This window comes from Lonchura striata, chromosome 30 (assembly GCF_050655825.1).
Source record: "Lonchura striata isolate lonStrDom1 chromosome 30, ASM5065582v1, whole genome shotgun sequence".
NCBI lineage: Eukaryota > Metazoa > Chordata > Aves > Passeriformes > Estrildidae > Lonchura > Lonchura striata.
In genome coordinates, this window is record NC_140732.1 from 4,040,827 (window position 1) to 4,056,369 (window position 15,543).

General features: G+C 48.3%; 1 protein-coding gene across 1 annotated transcript; it reads left to right on the forward strand.

The window, feature by feature from the left end:
- Window positions 1-782: 782 nt before the first annotated feature.
- On the forward strand, window positions 783-14,551 carry LOC146764959 (TOG array regulator of axonemal microtubules protein 2-like). Its single transcript, XM_085563376.1, has 10 exons — window positions 783-937; window positions 2,592-2,697; window positions 3,258-3,493; window positions 4,753-4,905; window positions 6,063-6,180; window positions 7,124-7,227; window positions 8,631-8,835; window positions 10,736-10,952; window positions 12,007-12,093; window positions 14,316-14,551. The coding sequence occupies exons 1-10, from the start codon at window positions 783-785 to the stop codon at window positions 14,549-14,551; spliced, it is 1,617 nt and encodes a 538-aa protein (XP_085419502.1).
- Window positions 14,552-15,543: the final 992 nt, after the last annotated feature.

Here is a 15,543-nt window from a genome sequence, read left to right on the forward strand (position 1 = left end):
TTTGGAAGGCTTTTTTATCAACCATCTAGACTGGAAATTGCAAGAGAAAGCTTAGGCAGTGCACAGTATGCAAACACATCCATTTGGTGACAAATAAATTTCACCTCAGCATCTTTGAAATACAGCAAGTGTGTACCTCTGAAAGAGTAAAGGTTCATGATGCTTGGAAAGAAGCAAATCCATAAATTACTCCCTTCCCAATAGCAGGCTAAATGTATGTACACTCAGCTGGCTGCTGTCTAGGATATTTGAGGTCAGTGGAGGCAGAGGCACTGTCAGGTGGGAAGGGTCAGGTGTGGCTGTTCCCTGGCAGCTGCTCCGTGGGGATTGAGCCGGGCCCAGCAGGGCTGGGCTGTTCAGCCTTGGCTCGGTGCTGTGGCCAGGCAGCTGCAGGTTTCTCCTCAGGGAGTTGCAGAGTGCCCCATCCCCAGGGCTGGGGGAAATCAGGGCGCTGAGACAAGAGAGGCACCTGAGGGGCTCCCTCCTGGCTGGCCAGCCCTGCTGCCGGCCCTGTCTGGCAGGGAGCGGGAGCTCTGCGGCCGCAGGAACCTGCCGCTGGCTGTGGCCCCTGTGGCACTGGGGAGCTGGCGCTGCGGGGCCATGGTCAGGTTCAGCCTGGAGCTGTGCCCAGCCGGGGAGGCTGGGGGAAAGCAAGGAGCCCAAGGCGCCAGGCAGCAGGGAAGCCTCTGCCCCAGTGCCCGTGTGTGCCCAGGGAGCCCTGGCTGGGAGATGGGCTGCAGGCCGCTCCATGGCGGGGTGCCCTGCCCGGGGCTGCAGCGCCCATGGCCGACCCTGTCCTTACAGTGACCTCGCAGACGGCCGCTGGTGCCCAGCGCCGAGAGCAGCCGCGCCGTGGGACTGGGCAGAAGGACACGGCCTCTGCAGACCCACAGCAGTCCTTGCAGGAGGCACTGTCCTCGCTCGGCAGCGACGACTGGTAAGAAAGGCCCCGTTCACGCTGCGTCCCTCTTAGCATTAAGGTTGGTTAGAAGTGAGTCTTGCTGCTGCCTCTGAGCCCCGAGAGCCCAGAGGGCCGAAGGGCACTGGTGAAACCACTGCAGAGCACTGAGAGGATCAAGATTTGAGAGCAGCCTTTTCTCAGCCTTGCTCTGCAGCAGTGCTCCAGCTGCAGCAGGTCCGTGCTGCTTCCTCGCTTTGCCTGCTGCTCCACGGGGCTGCAAAGGAAATCTTGAGGGGAGAGAGAAGGCCCTGGAACGACATGATTTGCTGGCTGAAGGGAGAAGCAGGATGGCAGCAGTTTGGAGTGCAGGTTTGGGTGCCTTGGGCCACTAGGCCAGTGGGACTGAGTAAGATTCCTCTCTGCTCCCACTGCTGCCAGCAATGGCAGGTGACAGGGTCTCCCTGTGACCTCCTGCATGGCAGTCCCAGAAGCAGCTTCAGGGAGTTCCTCTTTCTGAGAAACCGACTGAGTTGTGCTTTCAAGTCCCTCAGTCTGTCATTACTTCTGAAGAGCTCATGGCAGAAGAGAAGGAAAAAGAAAGAAAATCCTCTAGGAGCCTTGCATTTTTGGAATTCAACTTTTCCTTCTCACTGCTTCATATGGGCCTGAGATGTTTTGTCAATACTCACAATGTGTCCCAACATTTTACACAGACAGAAGGAGGCCCAGAGGTGATAACTCTACAAATGCCAGGTGATACTGGTTCTCTTTGTGATGTCTGGGTTAGCATCCACTCTCTGCTGGATGCTTCATTCACACAGGGGGATAAGGCCTCCATTCCCACTGGGATAAGCATGAAAAATCTGCCTCCTTGTGCAGTCGCCTTTGCTTTGCCTTTTCTCTTCTGCTTCCTCTTCCCCTTTCTCTTTGGTGCCCTGTGAGGTGCAGAGAGCTCCTGCAGGTGTGGGGGTCTGGAGGACACCCAGGGGTGCCCGTGGGATCGGTCACCAGCCCTGTGCTGCAGCCCTCAGACCTTCCTGTACCTGAGAGCCTGCGCAAAGCAAGTGCTGAGAGATAGAGTTGTTTGCACCTCTTAAATAACATGTTGCTGTTGTGGGGGTTGTTTTAGGTAGGAGTGTTTTGGGAAAAGCCAGGGTTTCAACAGTTCTTGCCCAGGGGTGGAACCGTTCTGGGACACTCTGATGCTTTTTGGGGGAAAGTGTGCAGTGCAGTGGAGTAGGTGACACACAGGCCGAGACTATAGAGTGGAAACTTGGCTCCAGAGTGGCAGCGCAGACTCTCCCTGCTGAACTGCCTGCTGGGGCTGACAAAGAAGGAAAATGTCCCAGGAACAGCCCCATGGGACTGTGTCTCAGGGACAGGTACAGGGACGTGACAAGAAACAGCAGCATGGCCTGGCCTCACAACTTCTAGGAAGTAGTGACAGAGAGACTTGGTGTGCCAGAGGTTTTCAGAAAGGCCACAAATGAAGACTCTGACACCCCCCTGTTTGCCTCTTGGAGTTTTGTATGCTTTTGACAGCCACAGCATCCTGAGTCTATGATTTCATTAACTACGCTATGAAAAGCACCTCCCATGGTTTGACTGAGCTGCCAGCCTGGTCATTTCAGAGGGTGCTGCCTAGCTCTTGGCTAGAGAAAAATCCATCTTTTTGGTACTTGCCTTTCAGGGAGATGAAGGAGAAGGGACTCTGCATCATCAAACAGCTGGCTGAGTCCCATTCAGAAGTCCTGCTTTGTCGACTTCGTGAGATTTGCTTGGCAGTTACCAGCGAGGTGAGAACATTGTTCTGAATTGTCCCCCACACTTCATACACAGTGTGTAGAGTAGCTGTGTGCTCGCTCATCTCCATGTGTGCTCAGGGTGTGCCTTCTCTGCCCAAGCTGTAATTCAACACTGCAAATTAGTCTGTAGACCTGAGCCTGTGTTTTGTGTTTCCTGTCTGAGTGCTTCAACTACAGCTGTTGCTTTTTTGAACAGGAGCACCTGAGTCTTTTATCTTTATGACTTGTGCCTTTATGGTTTGAAAGCAGCCCTTGCGTTAATTGCTTCTTTTTCAAACAAAAGGCCCTAAAATCAAAGCAGTTGCTATTACAGAAGGGTCAAGTAGCACACTTTAGTGAAATATATTTTTTAGGCCTGTAGTAAGCAGGTCTGAGGGCAGAAATTGGTGCCAGAGGAGGTACCTTTCTGTGCTTGGGCTCTTCTGCTCTTACTGTGCTTTTTTGCTCCTCTGGACACAGTGGGAGGTGTTGTGATTTCCCGGGAGTTTTGTCTAAGGCAACTGGTTTTCTTTTCAAGGTGATTCTTATGTTTCCCCTCATGACTTCCCCAGGTGACCAGCCTGCGGTCAAAGCTGTCTTGCTCTGCAATCGTCACTCTGGGAGAGCTGTTTGCACTCTTGAGGAAGGACATGGATTCCGAGGTGGATGAGGTTGCTCCGGTCCTTCTCCACATGGTGTGGAACTCCCCAGAGTTTGTTCAGAAGGCAGCCTGTCAGGCCCTGGCCATCATGGTAGAGAAGGTGACTCCTGCACGAGCAATGACTGTTCTCATGGACAAGGGAGCCAAGTAGGTTCTTCTTCTTTGAGTGATATTCTTCACCTTCTCCTGTGTGGGTGGGGGAAGGGGTGAGAGAGAGAGAATGGGAATGGTCGCAGGGAAGGGTCCTGTATCCTGGGTCTTCTGTGAACTCAGGGACTTGATTCTCTTTCAACCTCATTTCTTTCCTCTTGTCACCTATTTCTGCCCTGCTGCAGCCTCTTAGTTCTCAGAATCACAGATCTGTAGAATAGGGGCAGTTGGAAGGGGCCCATCAGGACCATTGAGTCCAGCTCCTGGCCTTGCACAGAAGGGCCCAAGGCTCACACCAAGTGCCTGAGATTGTTGTCCAAATGCTTCTTGGACTCTGTCAGGCTTGATGCTGTGACCACTGCCCTGGGGAGCCTGTTCCAGTGCCCAACCACCCTCTGGGTGAAAAACCTTTTCCTAATATCCAGTCTAAAGTTCCTCTGACTCAGCTTCCTGCTGCTTCCTGGAGTTCTCCCAGTCTGTCAGCTTTTCCTAGACCTGGTGACCACTGGGGAAATGAAAGTGCCTGCAAAGGCCAAGGAGAAAGCCTTGTGCTTTTTTGGGAAGAGGGAAAACATTTGCAATTACCGCTGTGAGCGCTGTTGGGTATTTTGCAGTGCTGGGAAAAACCACGTATCCTCATGATTCAATTAACGTGAGAAATACGGAGGGTACTTGCTGGGGCGTGCAGCACATGGGGCAGAATGTGCTGGGTGTGGCACTGCCTGCACAGCAGGTGCAGCTCCTGCCAAAAGGAGGCTTGTATGACTGTCCTGGCCTGAGAGCTCTACTTTCCATTCAAACTGATATTTCAGCTTAGCCTTGAGATGATGAATCACTTGACAGGCACCTTCACAGGCTGAGTGCAACGGGACAGCTGAAGAAAATGCTGCCTTAAGTGTTGGTGCTGGGCCTGACAGTTCCCAAGAGACAGTCTCTAGATCAGGACAACCTGGCCAAAATGCCTGCCACCCTTTCCTCAGCTTTGGAATAGGGTCAAAACACTCAGATGTATCCCTTGCCAATCTTTATAAAAGACAGAGGCTGCATTGCTGGATATCGGCAACTTCCCGCCCCACAGCGTGTTTTCCCTGCTAACGTTGTGTTTATCTGAGGACAGAACCTTCTACAGGTGTCTGAAGTTGCAGGGAGAGCCCAGGCCTCCTTCCCCCAGCAAGGACAGGGAGCAGGCTCTGGCCAAGGCCTGTGCTGCTCTTGTTCCTTCTCCCTGTGCCCAGGGTTTGCTCTCTTCTTCCCAGGAGCCGCTACGTCCAGGTGCGGAAGTGCGCGGCCGAGCTCCTCCTGTCCTTGGTGCAGAGAATTGGAGTCACGAAGCTGGCAGGCACACCCAGGGCTGAGACACTGGCACACGTGGCAGGGACACTTGCTCAGGACTGTCACCAGGACACAAGGTAATGATCTTCATTTCACCTCCCAAAACGGGAACATGGTTTTGTGTCTGGCTATAAAGGGTAAAACTACAAAGGAGTGGAAACTAAAGGTTACATTAAGTTACCTCACAGTGTGGATAAGGGTCACAGAATCATGGAATATGCTGAGTTTGAAAGGACCCATCGGGGTCATCAAGTCCAGCTCCTGGTTGTGTGCAGGACACCCCAAGAGTTACTCCATGTGCCTGAGAGTATTGTCCAAACACTTCTTGATCTCTGTCAGCCTTGGTGCTGTGACCACTGCTCTGGATGGCCTGGGGAAATGACTGTAGTGGGTAACCTGAGCTTGGCCACCAAGAAAGAGCATTGCCAACTTCCTGTGACTTGAAGGATTCTTTACTGAGATCAAAAGAGCTCTGATTAGCCAGTCAAAAAGTTTTGACTGGCCTTAGGTGCACACGATAAAGGCAAAGTGTTGGCTTCATCACTGAAGGATCCTAAACATCTATTTCACATTAACCTAAGACTTCCCTAGAAATATTTCAGAGGTCTTTAGCCTATGTATTCAGTCTTTCTAAACTACTTCTGCAGGTTTGTAGAATGCTGTTATCTGTGGCTCAGTGACCTCCAAATTTCTTCTTGAAGAAATCTGTCATTTCCTAGTGGCAAAACCAACCCAAACCACCAAAATCCCCTTACTTTGATGATGAAATTCCCATTAATAGCTGCCAGGGACACCAGAGCAACTATCTGCCCATGCCCCTGATTATTCTATATAGTATAGAATAATCCAAAGCAAGCATGAGGTGTTTTGTTCCGGCTTCCCTGCCAGTGAAAGAAAGGCAAATTATTGTGCAATGGCAGCAGGACATTGCTAATAGGCTCTGACAACAAAGCAGATGTGTTTTGCCTGTTCCCTGGGATCCTTTGATCCCACAGAAGCACACCCACAGTTTCAGAGTGAAATGGTATTTTTTTGTGGCCCCACATTCTCCTCTTGTCCCTTGTGTTCAGCTGACAACACTGTGCAGTGTCCAGTGAAGCAAATCTCCCTCTTTGCTGAGTAGGTAATGCCTTCTCTTGCAAGGATTGCACCTGATCAGTTTAAGGTATCAGCTGCTTCTGTTAACACTCTTCCTTTGTTCACTTTTCATTTCCTGTCTTCCTTCCTTCCTTAGGCATTATGGACAGGAGATGGTGAAGATGCTGCTGAATAATCCAAAATTTAAGAAGTTTTTGGAACAATCTCTTTCCACCCATGACCTGGAAGATATCCTGGCAAGAATTAAGAAGAAAGTAAGTGCTTGGCAGAAGCAGTGTCTCCTTTGTGCAAGTATTGCCACTGCTAATATGAGATCAAACATACTCGATGTGTCTTTACCTCATTCCTCTTCTGCTGCATCATTTTGCTCCTGGAATGAGCTGTTAATCCCCAGCCTGTTCATCTGCAGACCACAGAGGAACTGATATTATTTGGGAAAAAGTGGGGCTTTGAATTCTTTGAATATCACAAAGTGGAAAGGGAAAGAGGAGAAAATGGGTTTACATCCAAGGGCAAGGCCCCACGGGCTCTCCCTACTCTGCCCCCAGTCAAGCAGTTAAGTGAGAATAGTGCTTCTGAGGATAACAGTGTCTTTGCAAAAGACACCAGAAGTAGTGGTGCCAAGGACATTTCCAAATATACAAAAGATGTCCAAGTCAAACCTAATTGCTATAATTACTGTTGGTCTTTTGGGAATATCTTCCCTGCTGTCAAGCCTTGTGGAGCTGGAAGAGGCTTGGTGAATCCATCAGCATCCAGTGGAAAATAGTTTGTTTGTTTGGGGGGGATTTTCTTCTTTTTATCTACATTATAGAAGGGAGTGTGACTTTGTGCAGGAGCAGGGAGAGTAAGTGTTGAACCAAATAGTGGGCCAACCCCCAAGGAGTCCAAATCTGCTGCTTCCATTGAGAACACTCATTGCCTACCAGTTTGCATTATTCCCATTTATGCTCAAGAATAATGAATTTAGGATTTTAGACTGCTGCTCACTGCCGTATGACAGCACCCATAACCTGCCTTGGGCTATTGTAAACAAAGAGTTGGCATCACTGAATCTCTGCTCCATTTATTTCTGTAAGTTAGGAAATGTTTCCTTAAGCCTTGGTAGCAGTGGTCCTGGTTCTAACTTGTGTTTTAATCCAGGAATTCCCTATTTTGAATTCTAAAGATTCATGGAGTTTCTTGATGTCTTTGTAGGGGATGGAAAACCAGAAGGCTGAACGCCCATCTGTGAAGAACCTGGTGAAGAAGAGGAGCGACGGCTCAAAGAAGCCCCAGGCCACATCGCCTTCTAGCAATCGGTACTTTTGTCAGATGGGAGCACTTTTGTTAGATGTGACAAAGCACATGACATGTGCTTTACATGCCTCTTCCTCAGGAAAATCTTTCTGCTGGAGATGACCAGTGCCAGAGATTCTTTCCTTTCCCTACAAATGCTCTAGGATAAAAATTGTCCACTTCTGCATTATGCTGAACACAACTTCTCTGGAAGGCTTCCACAAAAACTGGGCAACAAAAGACACCCATTGGTAACAGCTCAGACCATCCAGTGCAGTGGCAAGGGCAGTGTTGTGGAGGCTCGAAGAGGGCCAGGTTTCTGCTGCCTGACTTGGGACAAGGAAATGCAACCAGGGTGTTCTTTTTAAATCCCAGTGTAGTCTTTTGTCTTTTTGTAGATGGGTGTTTTAATGAGAAGTCCCAGTCTTGAAACAAGATGCCATTCCCCAAAGATACAGTTCTCATCCATGTGGTTTGGCCTGGCTGATTCATGGCTTTTTTACCCTCAAACAGTATGACGTTTGAGTAGTAGTAGCAGTAGTAGTAGTAAGGGAATTCCTGAGCAACTTTGGCCAACAGGTGCCTCAATGTGGACTTTTTGTCTTGATATTCCTGTCCTTCATATAGTTTACTTGATGGACAGCATGTTTGGTTTATTTCCCCCTGTGCTGCAATCAGCGTTTAAGACAGGAATTTGGTTCTTGCTGTCTCTTCATGCTAGTGGCAGAGCTGCTTGTGCCTGTTCTCCTCTGATAACAGAGGGGATTTATTTAGAGCTGTCCCGCTCAGCGGTGGCAGGAAAGTGACCACATGTCTCAGTAGCATGGCTTGCATCTGCCCATGCTCATGGAAGAGACAGGTTGATCCAGGAGAATTGTTCCCAGTGGGTTTGTTAAGCTGTGGATCTGGTCTCTAGGGAAGCAAACAAAATGTGAGCGTAGTTCTGGCATGTCTGGCTTCTGTTTTTATCTCTGTTACTGCTTTTCTGGACCCTTCAGATACGCCCCTGTTCATCTGTTCAAATGCATCTGAGCTACTTTTCCAGATTGTCATGCCTGGTGTAGAGACACTTCTCCAGAATGATGTGTTTCCTTATTATAAGACACACACCTCCCATATGAGGAGGCATTTAAACTTGGAAGTAGCGTCTATCTTTCCCCACAAAGCAATGTGAGCAGTTCGCCTTGGAAGTCATCTGAAGATAGATCAGATGCAGCTCATCCTTGGTGTTTCTGAGTGAGCAGTGTGAGAATGTTACTTGCAGATTGTCTCCTGTAATGACTGGCGTGAGGCTCACGTTGTTCTTCAGAGCCTCATGATATTCTAGCTTGAAATGACATCACTAGGAAAGCTCCTCAAGATGTTTTGGTCACAATTAACTGAAGCTATTATTACCAACAGGTCCTAATTTGGTTTTATTTTCCAGGGTGGAGTCTACCTCTGATGGACGCCTCCTACACCGTGCAAAAGCCCAGGTCACGTTACCTCCAGCTGTGGAAGAGATGAAGCCGCTCCAGAAGCTTTACCTTCTCCTGGAAGCCAAGGAGTTTCAGACACGGATGGAAGGAGTGGCACTCCTCCTAGACCTGTCCAAAACCAAACCCCAGCTCATCTCCACTAACATTGTCCAAGTATGTAGGGTATCTTCATTGTTCCATTCCATCAGCTCCTTTCCCAGGCCTGGGGAAGTAAAGTTAATTCAGTGTGTCTTGGCAGGACATCCTGGCTCTTCGGGACAGGCTGGTCCCTCTTACCCAGAGAAATTGAATTCAGGTCCAGGCTTCAGGACAAGTTTTTTCAGTCCAGCTGTATTTGTCTGGCAGCTTTCTATATTGATGCTGTTGATCAGATGATGACAGAATTTCCTGCTGGTTTAACTGCTGCTGTCTCCTACTGCCAGTTGGGTTATGTGAAGGGAATCCAGCCATTGAAAGCAATAATGGCACTTATTCTCTGGACAAAAAATGGGTTTGAGTGGGGAAGAGATGTTTCAGGCTGGGTTGGTTTCAACTAAATGTTTTTAAAGGATACTTCTGGAAACTCCATCTTGTCTGGCACAGGCACAGCTCTGGCTACTCATTTCCATCCTTGTCCCTATTCCTCTAGGTAAAGATGGTGCTCACCCTTCTTGGGGGGTGTGGGAACCCCAGCCTTGTTTTGGGGCCACATGTGGTGGTGAAATTCCTCCTCCAACCCGTGCTTCCAAAGAAAAACTCCGCAGGCTTAGCTGTTCGGTCTCAAGGCAGTTTATTGCTAGTTATCTAACAGATTATGTTCTTGGACTGCAGCTATTTGATCAGTGGCCTGGGTAGAGGCACACACACACCCTGGCATCCTCTCTATCTGCTGTCTTCTTCGTCTCTCTCTCCGCCCAGGGTTGCTGCTATCTTTTATAAGATATATTACGTATAACATGTTTACAATTATTCCCCAATACCTACTACCTACGTTGCTAAGTGTTTTTCTACTCTAAACCAATCTATGAGTGCCAACATCACCAAGAACATGGAGGTAAGGAAGAAGAAGGAAGAAGGATGGGTTCAGCCCACTTTCCTCCATCTTAGAACTTCTGACCCCCATGTACAAAGTGAAAACCCCCCTGTACATGTGCTAAAACCCCCCTGTACAATACTAAAAAATTTCCCCTCTACTTTGTGACTACTTATACTATACTATCTAACCTTTTGTGATTGCTTGTTCCACCTCCAAAGTTGGTAATTCATTCCATGGCTCAAACTCAAAATCACAGTTGTTTTTCAGCTGTCTGCCAGGGTCTAGAATGCTTCTGACCAAGGCCTGGAACCTCTAAAAATGTCTGAGAGACATTTTGAGTTCCCACAGGGGGGCTTTTTTTTTTTCTCTTTGGAAAAGGAGGAAAACAGTTAAGGACAGAGCTATCCTTTCTCCTCCCAGTAGATGCTTTTTCCCCTTCTTCCAGAAACTGGTGCCTGATAATGGGCTTTCAAGGGACTGAGCCTGCTCTAATGAGAGCTGTACAGCACATTGCATTTTAGAAGTCTACCTGTTAGTTAGAGAAATGGTCTGAGTCCTGGAAGAGTTGATCAGAGCCCTGCCCATCTCCAGACACAGGTTCTGAGACAAACAAAATAAAACCTAGATCTCCTCCAGCCATAGTTTTGGCAGAATCATAATTGCCCTCAGTACTTGAGGCAACTGTATAGAAACCCGGGCATTGTAAATATCAGCTTCCACTCTTGTAAAGCAAAGGTAGTCTTATCAGTTAATAAAGGGAATTGATTGAATGATTTATAGCTGGGGAGAAACATCATAGGAACTCTCCTGTCCCCAACTAAACCTCTTTAAAACAGATGAAAATCTTTCAACCAGCATGAGGTTGCAGAACCATTCCAGCGAGAGGCCCACAGGAAAACATTGCAATTGTGCATGCAAGGGCTGACCTGACAGAAAGGATCACTTTCACCTTTGACATTGCTGAGTGCTCATTTCCACACCCCCTCTTCAAACAAGGTCATTTTAATCAAGTTCTCATGTTATTTGTTCTCTTCACAGATTTTTGATTATTTTGACCTGAGACTATGTGACACGCATAAGAGAGTGAGGCAGAAGGCGCTGGACGTGCTGGCAGAAATCATAGGCCTCCTGGAAGATGCCCTGAGCCCCGTGATCATCCGTTTGGTGGAAGGAATAACAAAGAATCTAAACTCAAAGGATCCCGGGATTCATGCCGCAGCTGTGAGAGCGCTGGAAGGATCCATTGCTCATTTAGGTGAGGCTGAGCCCCAGCATGGACTCTCCTCAACTGCGTCTCTGTCTCTGCGACACAAGAGAACGCTGAGTGCCTTGACAGCTGCTGTTGTCTGTGGAAGGCTCTCGCAGACACCCACAGAAGCTTTGGAGGTGCAGTCCTTAGGAACCAGTCCTCCAACAGGCTTGAATGTGATCAGCAATTCCCAAAAGTCCCAGGAGCCCTTGGCTCTGTGCTGCTGATCTGAAGACAAAGTCCTGGACTACAGCTTTGCTACAATTCAGAGGCAAAGTTTGCTTGGGCCCCATCTGACTTCCCAAATGAACAGCTTTGCTGTTGGCATGAAGGGACACCAGCCCATCAGAGCTTCTGCAGAGCAGCCACCTGGAAGGCTCTACATGATAGGCATTAGCTGCCTATTTTCCACCTTTCTTCTTTGTCTTCTTTTTTCAAAGGGGAACTTAGGATTCACCAAGTTCATTTCCTTCGAACAAACTGGTCTAAATCCAGCTGTCAATCATGCCTTGTTCCACATGTTGTTTTGCATGGGGCAAGGTGGCTCTAGCAAACACCTACATAGACAAGGGCTGCTCTAAATTCCTTTGCCACACAGATTGTTGTCAGCTCTGAAAATGCCTGAAAAATTGAGTGGTGAGGAGGCAGGTCTTCAAGGGGTGTTTCCACCTTCTCCACCTCAGCTGCTCTGTGAATTCATGAACTGCCTGACTCAGTGCCTTTCTGTGTCCCAAGGATGGAGTTCTTCCTTTTTACTGTGGGATGCAAAACCTTTTCAGTGCTTACATGAAACTGAACTCTTGAGGTGCCTGATGTGAAATGTGTTAACTTAGCTCCTGGTACAGAAGACAACTTTGGATTTTCAAATGTGAAAGGAGAGCTTTTCTTTTGGAACTTTTAACCCTGCCAAGTAGGCTGGCAGGAAAGAAGAAAAGGATTCAAAAATCAGCAGAATATGACTTTCTTTTATAAAATGGGATTGCCCCTGCCCTTTCCCTCCCCACTGTCCTTTCTGCTATGACCTCAGAAGAGTAAGCAGAAACGTGTGTTTCACTTGTAGATAAAGTATCACTGATGAAAGAGCTCAGCAACCAATGGAGCCAACTGAATGGCGAAGCTCTGCTGGCTGTCACGGAGTGTATCACAGGTATGGCCTCCCCTTCTAAGCCAAGAGGTCCTCTAGGGGATTATTTACAGGGAATGCCTGGGAATGGACAGTAGAGTAGCTCCGCCACAGCAGGAGGTGCTGAGCTTGTCCCTCCTGCCCAATACCCAGGGCAGGTGTCTCTGGCAGGTTTCCCTGGCTGCTGCAGAGCTGTGCAGCATCTGAGATGGGGGCGGCGCTGGGCCTGGGGGCTGAGCTCTCACGGGGACATCTCAGAACCCACCTCCAGGATAGGAAGGGGCTAAAAATAGCCCAGCTGGCTCCTCTCTTGGAGCCTCAGGGACATCTGTGAGCCTTTAGGAAAAATGGTGAAAAATGCTGTTTCAGGGGATCAGTTTGTTTTGTTCTCACAGAATTCTTGTTTTGCTCTTGGAAAGTTTTGAGGCTGAAGCATGCGGAGCCTTGGGGTCACAGCTTAGGTCAAAACTCACCACACAGAGTGTATCTCACTCTATCAGATACTCTGTTAGAGTCTATCACACTTATCCTTGCATGGATTTAGTGCAAGGCAGCCTTTGGGGGCAGAGGGGCAGAAGCAGAGTGCTGAGGCTGCCTGCCTGTGCTGTGGAAGTGGCACTGCACTGAGCATTTCAGGCTGTGCAAACAGCCTCTTCCTGTGTCAGCACTGTCCACAATGCTACAAATGCAGCTGAGAATTGATTCCTCAGAGGAGCTTGCTGTGTCAGCAGTAGCCAAGGATTGGAAAAATGACAATCTCAACATACAGTAGAGAAGACGACTGATAGCCTTGCTTTAACTGGGGCTAATGGCACTGCTAATTATGCCAGCATCTTTAAATAGAAGGTTTCATAGTCTTTGTGTCTTCCTTATGAATCTGAACAGGGCATGTTCAGCGATTGGGAATGTCAAAGGCTCTTTCAAACCACCATCAAAGAGCATTTGAATCAAGTAGATCCCCAGGAACAGGGAATATAGTTTTGCAGTTATTTTGATCTCTTTTTCAAATAAAGGAATGAACAAAAATGAGGACTACTTTAGAAAGTGCAAATGTCCTCACTCAGGTTTAGTGGGAACAGATAGCTCTTTCTGAAGTTCTGTCGTGACCAATGACTTTATTTGCATTTCAACTCAAATGAAGTCTCATTTTGAAATGTGGACCATTACCCGTTTCCTGCTTAGCAGGATTGGTTTTGGGTACTTTCAGGAGCTGTTTCAGTGTTGATGACTGCTGGTGGATTAACAGCATAGAGAAAATGAAGTCTCTTCCACCACAGAATAATAAGTAGCTACTAGATAACTTTTTGTCTGATCAGAAAATAAGACTGGTCTCCCTAGCATTTCAGGTTTTAACCCCTCAGTCAAATCTGCCATGCAAGGAGCCTGTTGTTAGCAAATTTTTGTCTGTTTTTGATATAGTTCAGTCCAGAAAATGAGCAGAGAGCAGATTTCAGAGACAATGTGAGAAAACACTTGCCTTCTGATTACATTTCAGTCCCCTGTGTAGCATTTTTCTTTCTCTATGCCCCTATTTCAGTGCACATTGTAAGAAAAAATGCCACTAACATTTGGAGGGGAACTGCCATTAAAACATGAAGATGCTCAAATTCCATGGCAGTGGGGTCTGGGTAATTCCCTAAGACATGCTGAGGTTTGAAACAGCTCCGTGTTGAAAGGCACAAAAGCATTCTGCCAAAGACACCGGCTAGTCACCGATGTTTCTAAGGCAGCTGTCAAGCAGCTGCCATCTCTGGTGGGCTGGGGCTTTGAAGTGTGTTCTAATACTGCCCTTTGCTGTGTGCCACTGAGCAAAGGGGAGTCAGATAAGACTTCTGGCACTTTACATGGAAGTTACAAAATGGAATCACCCCCTTTATTAGAAATCACTCAACTGCCTCCTTACAGTGCATTTCCAAATCTTCAGTGTGGGTTTAGACAACTTCTAAATGGAAATAAAAGGCAATTTGATATTTCATTCATTGTTCATGCAGAAACAAATTGTGAAATAATTTAGTAAAAGTACAAAGTCTGCCACAGGGACAAGGCTCTGTTTGGAGAAATTAGTCCTGAGGTATTGGTGGTTCAGTTTCAAGGATGATCAGCGGCTTTGCCCGTTTCTGGATCATGGGGCTCTGTGTGCTATTTTGCTGATGTTAGCCAGAAAGGCTTCCAAGAAGCAAAGGCAGAGGTAGACCCTTGTTTGCATGGAGGCTGGTGGGTAAGAAGCTGTGCCTCTCTCCCGGCAGTGCTTGTGGAGTGGGTTTATGCCAGGAGCCCTGAAGTCGTCGAGCGCTACGCCCTGCCCGTGCTCTGGTCCTTCCTGGAGAACAAGGCGCTGCCTGTCCGAAGCGCCAGCATCCGCACGGTGGCCACCAGGCTTGCCTTGGCCCTCTACGAGGTGATGGGCACCAAGCTGAAGAAGTGTGCAGCCAGCAAGCCTCCACGCGTGCAGGAAAACCTCTCTGACATTTTGGGCTGGTGAAGGTCTCATGTTCTCCGGAAAGATGACAAAGTTCTGACTTGGACACCTCCGGATGTGACTTTATTTACGTCTGCCAAAAATGACAAAACACTAAGGAAGGGTGTGCATCTACCCCCGCTCTCTCCATCGCCCTTCATCGTCATGAAATGGGAGCCCTGAAGCAACTCCAAACAATGAGGACAATGTGAAGACTGAGCATGGCTCAGCCTCACAAAAAGGTGAGGGGGGAGCTGGGCCGCTCTCTGGTGGGAGGAAGGCTCTTGTGGCAGCCCAGAGAGCCTGTGCACATTGCCAGGGAACAGCTGTGCCCTGCATGTGCCCCTGCAATCAGCTGTGCTCTGCAAGTGCTCAGCTGTGGGGCAGGGAGAGGAGCAGGAGGCTGCATGTGCAGCTGAGCCATTCCTGGAAAGCACAGGGCTCTGGGCTCCCTGCTGTCCCAGGGCAGCCCAGAGGCCAGGCTGTTCCTCTGGCAGCCCTGTGGAAGCAGGTCAGGGTTTTCCCCGGGCCTGCTTCAAGGGGCTGCCAGCAGCAGCATGCTTCCCTGCAGCTCCTTAGAAGATTCCAAGGAGTCTGTCCCATGAAATCTGGAGCTTTATATGCTTTAGGTTTGCACTGTGGCCTCTGTTACCCTTGGTCTCTCCACTTTGCAGATCTGACTGGTCGTAGGGATACCAAGAAGTTTTCTCTGGACACCTTCTATGTCCCCTTTACCACCAAGTCCTTGCCTGCAGTCCAGAAGAGCTCTCTTTCCTCCAAGCTCAGGAAGAAGCTACCCACCATCCAACAAATGTCTCAAGACTAGGCTTTATAGCATTTTTAGAACTATATAGAATTTTATAGAATTCTTCTGGTATAGTTAGAGATGTACTTATGTTCTTCCATAAAGTCCTTGCCTGCAGTCCGGAAGAGATTTGTTTCCTCCAGGCTCAGGAAGAAGCTTCCCAACGTCCGCAGAATGTTTCAAGAATAGGATTCATAGCATTTTTAGAACT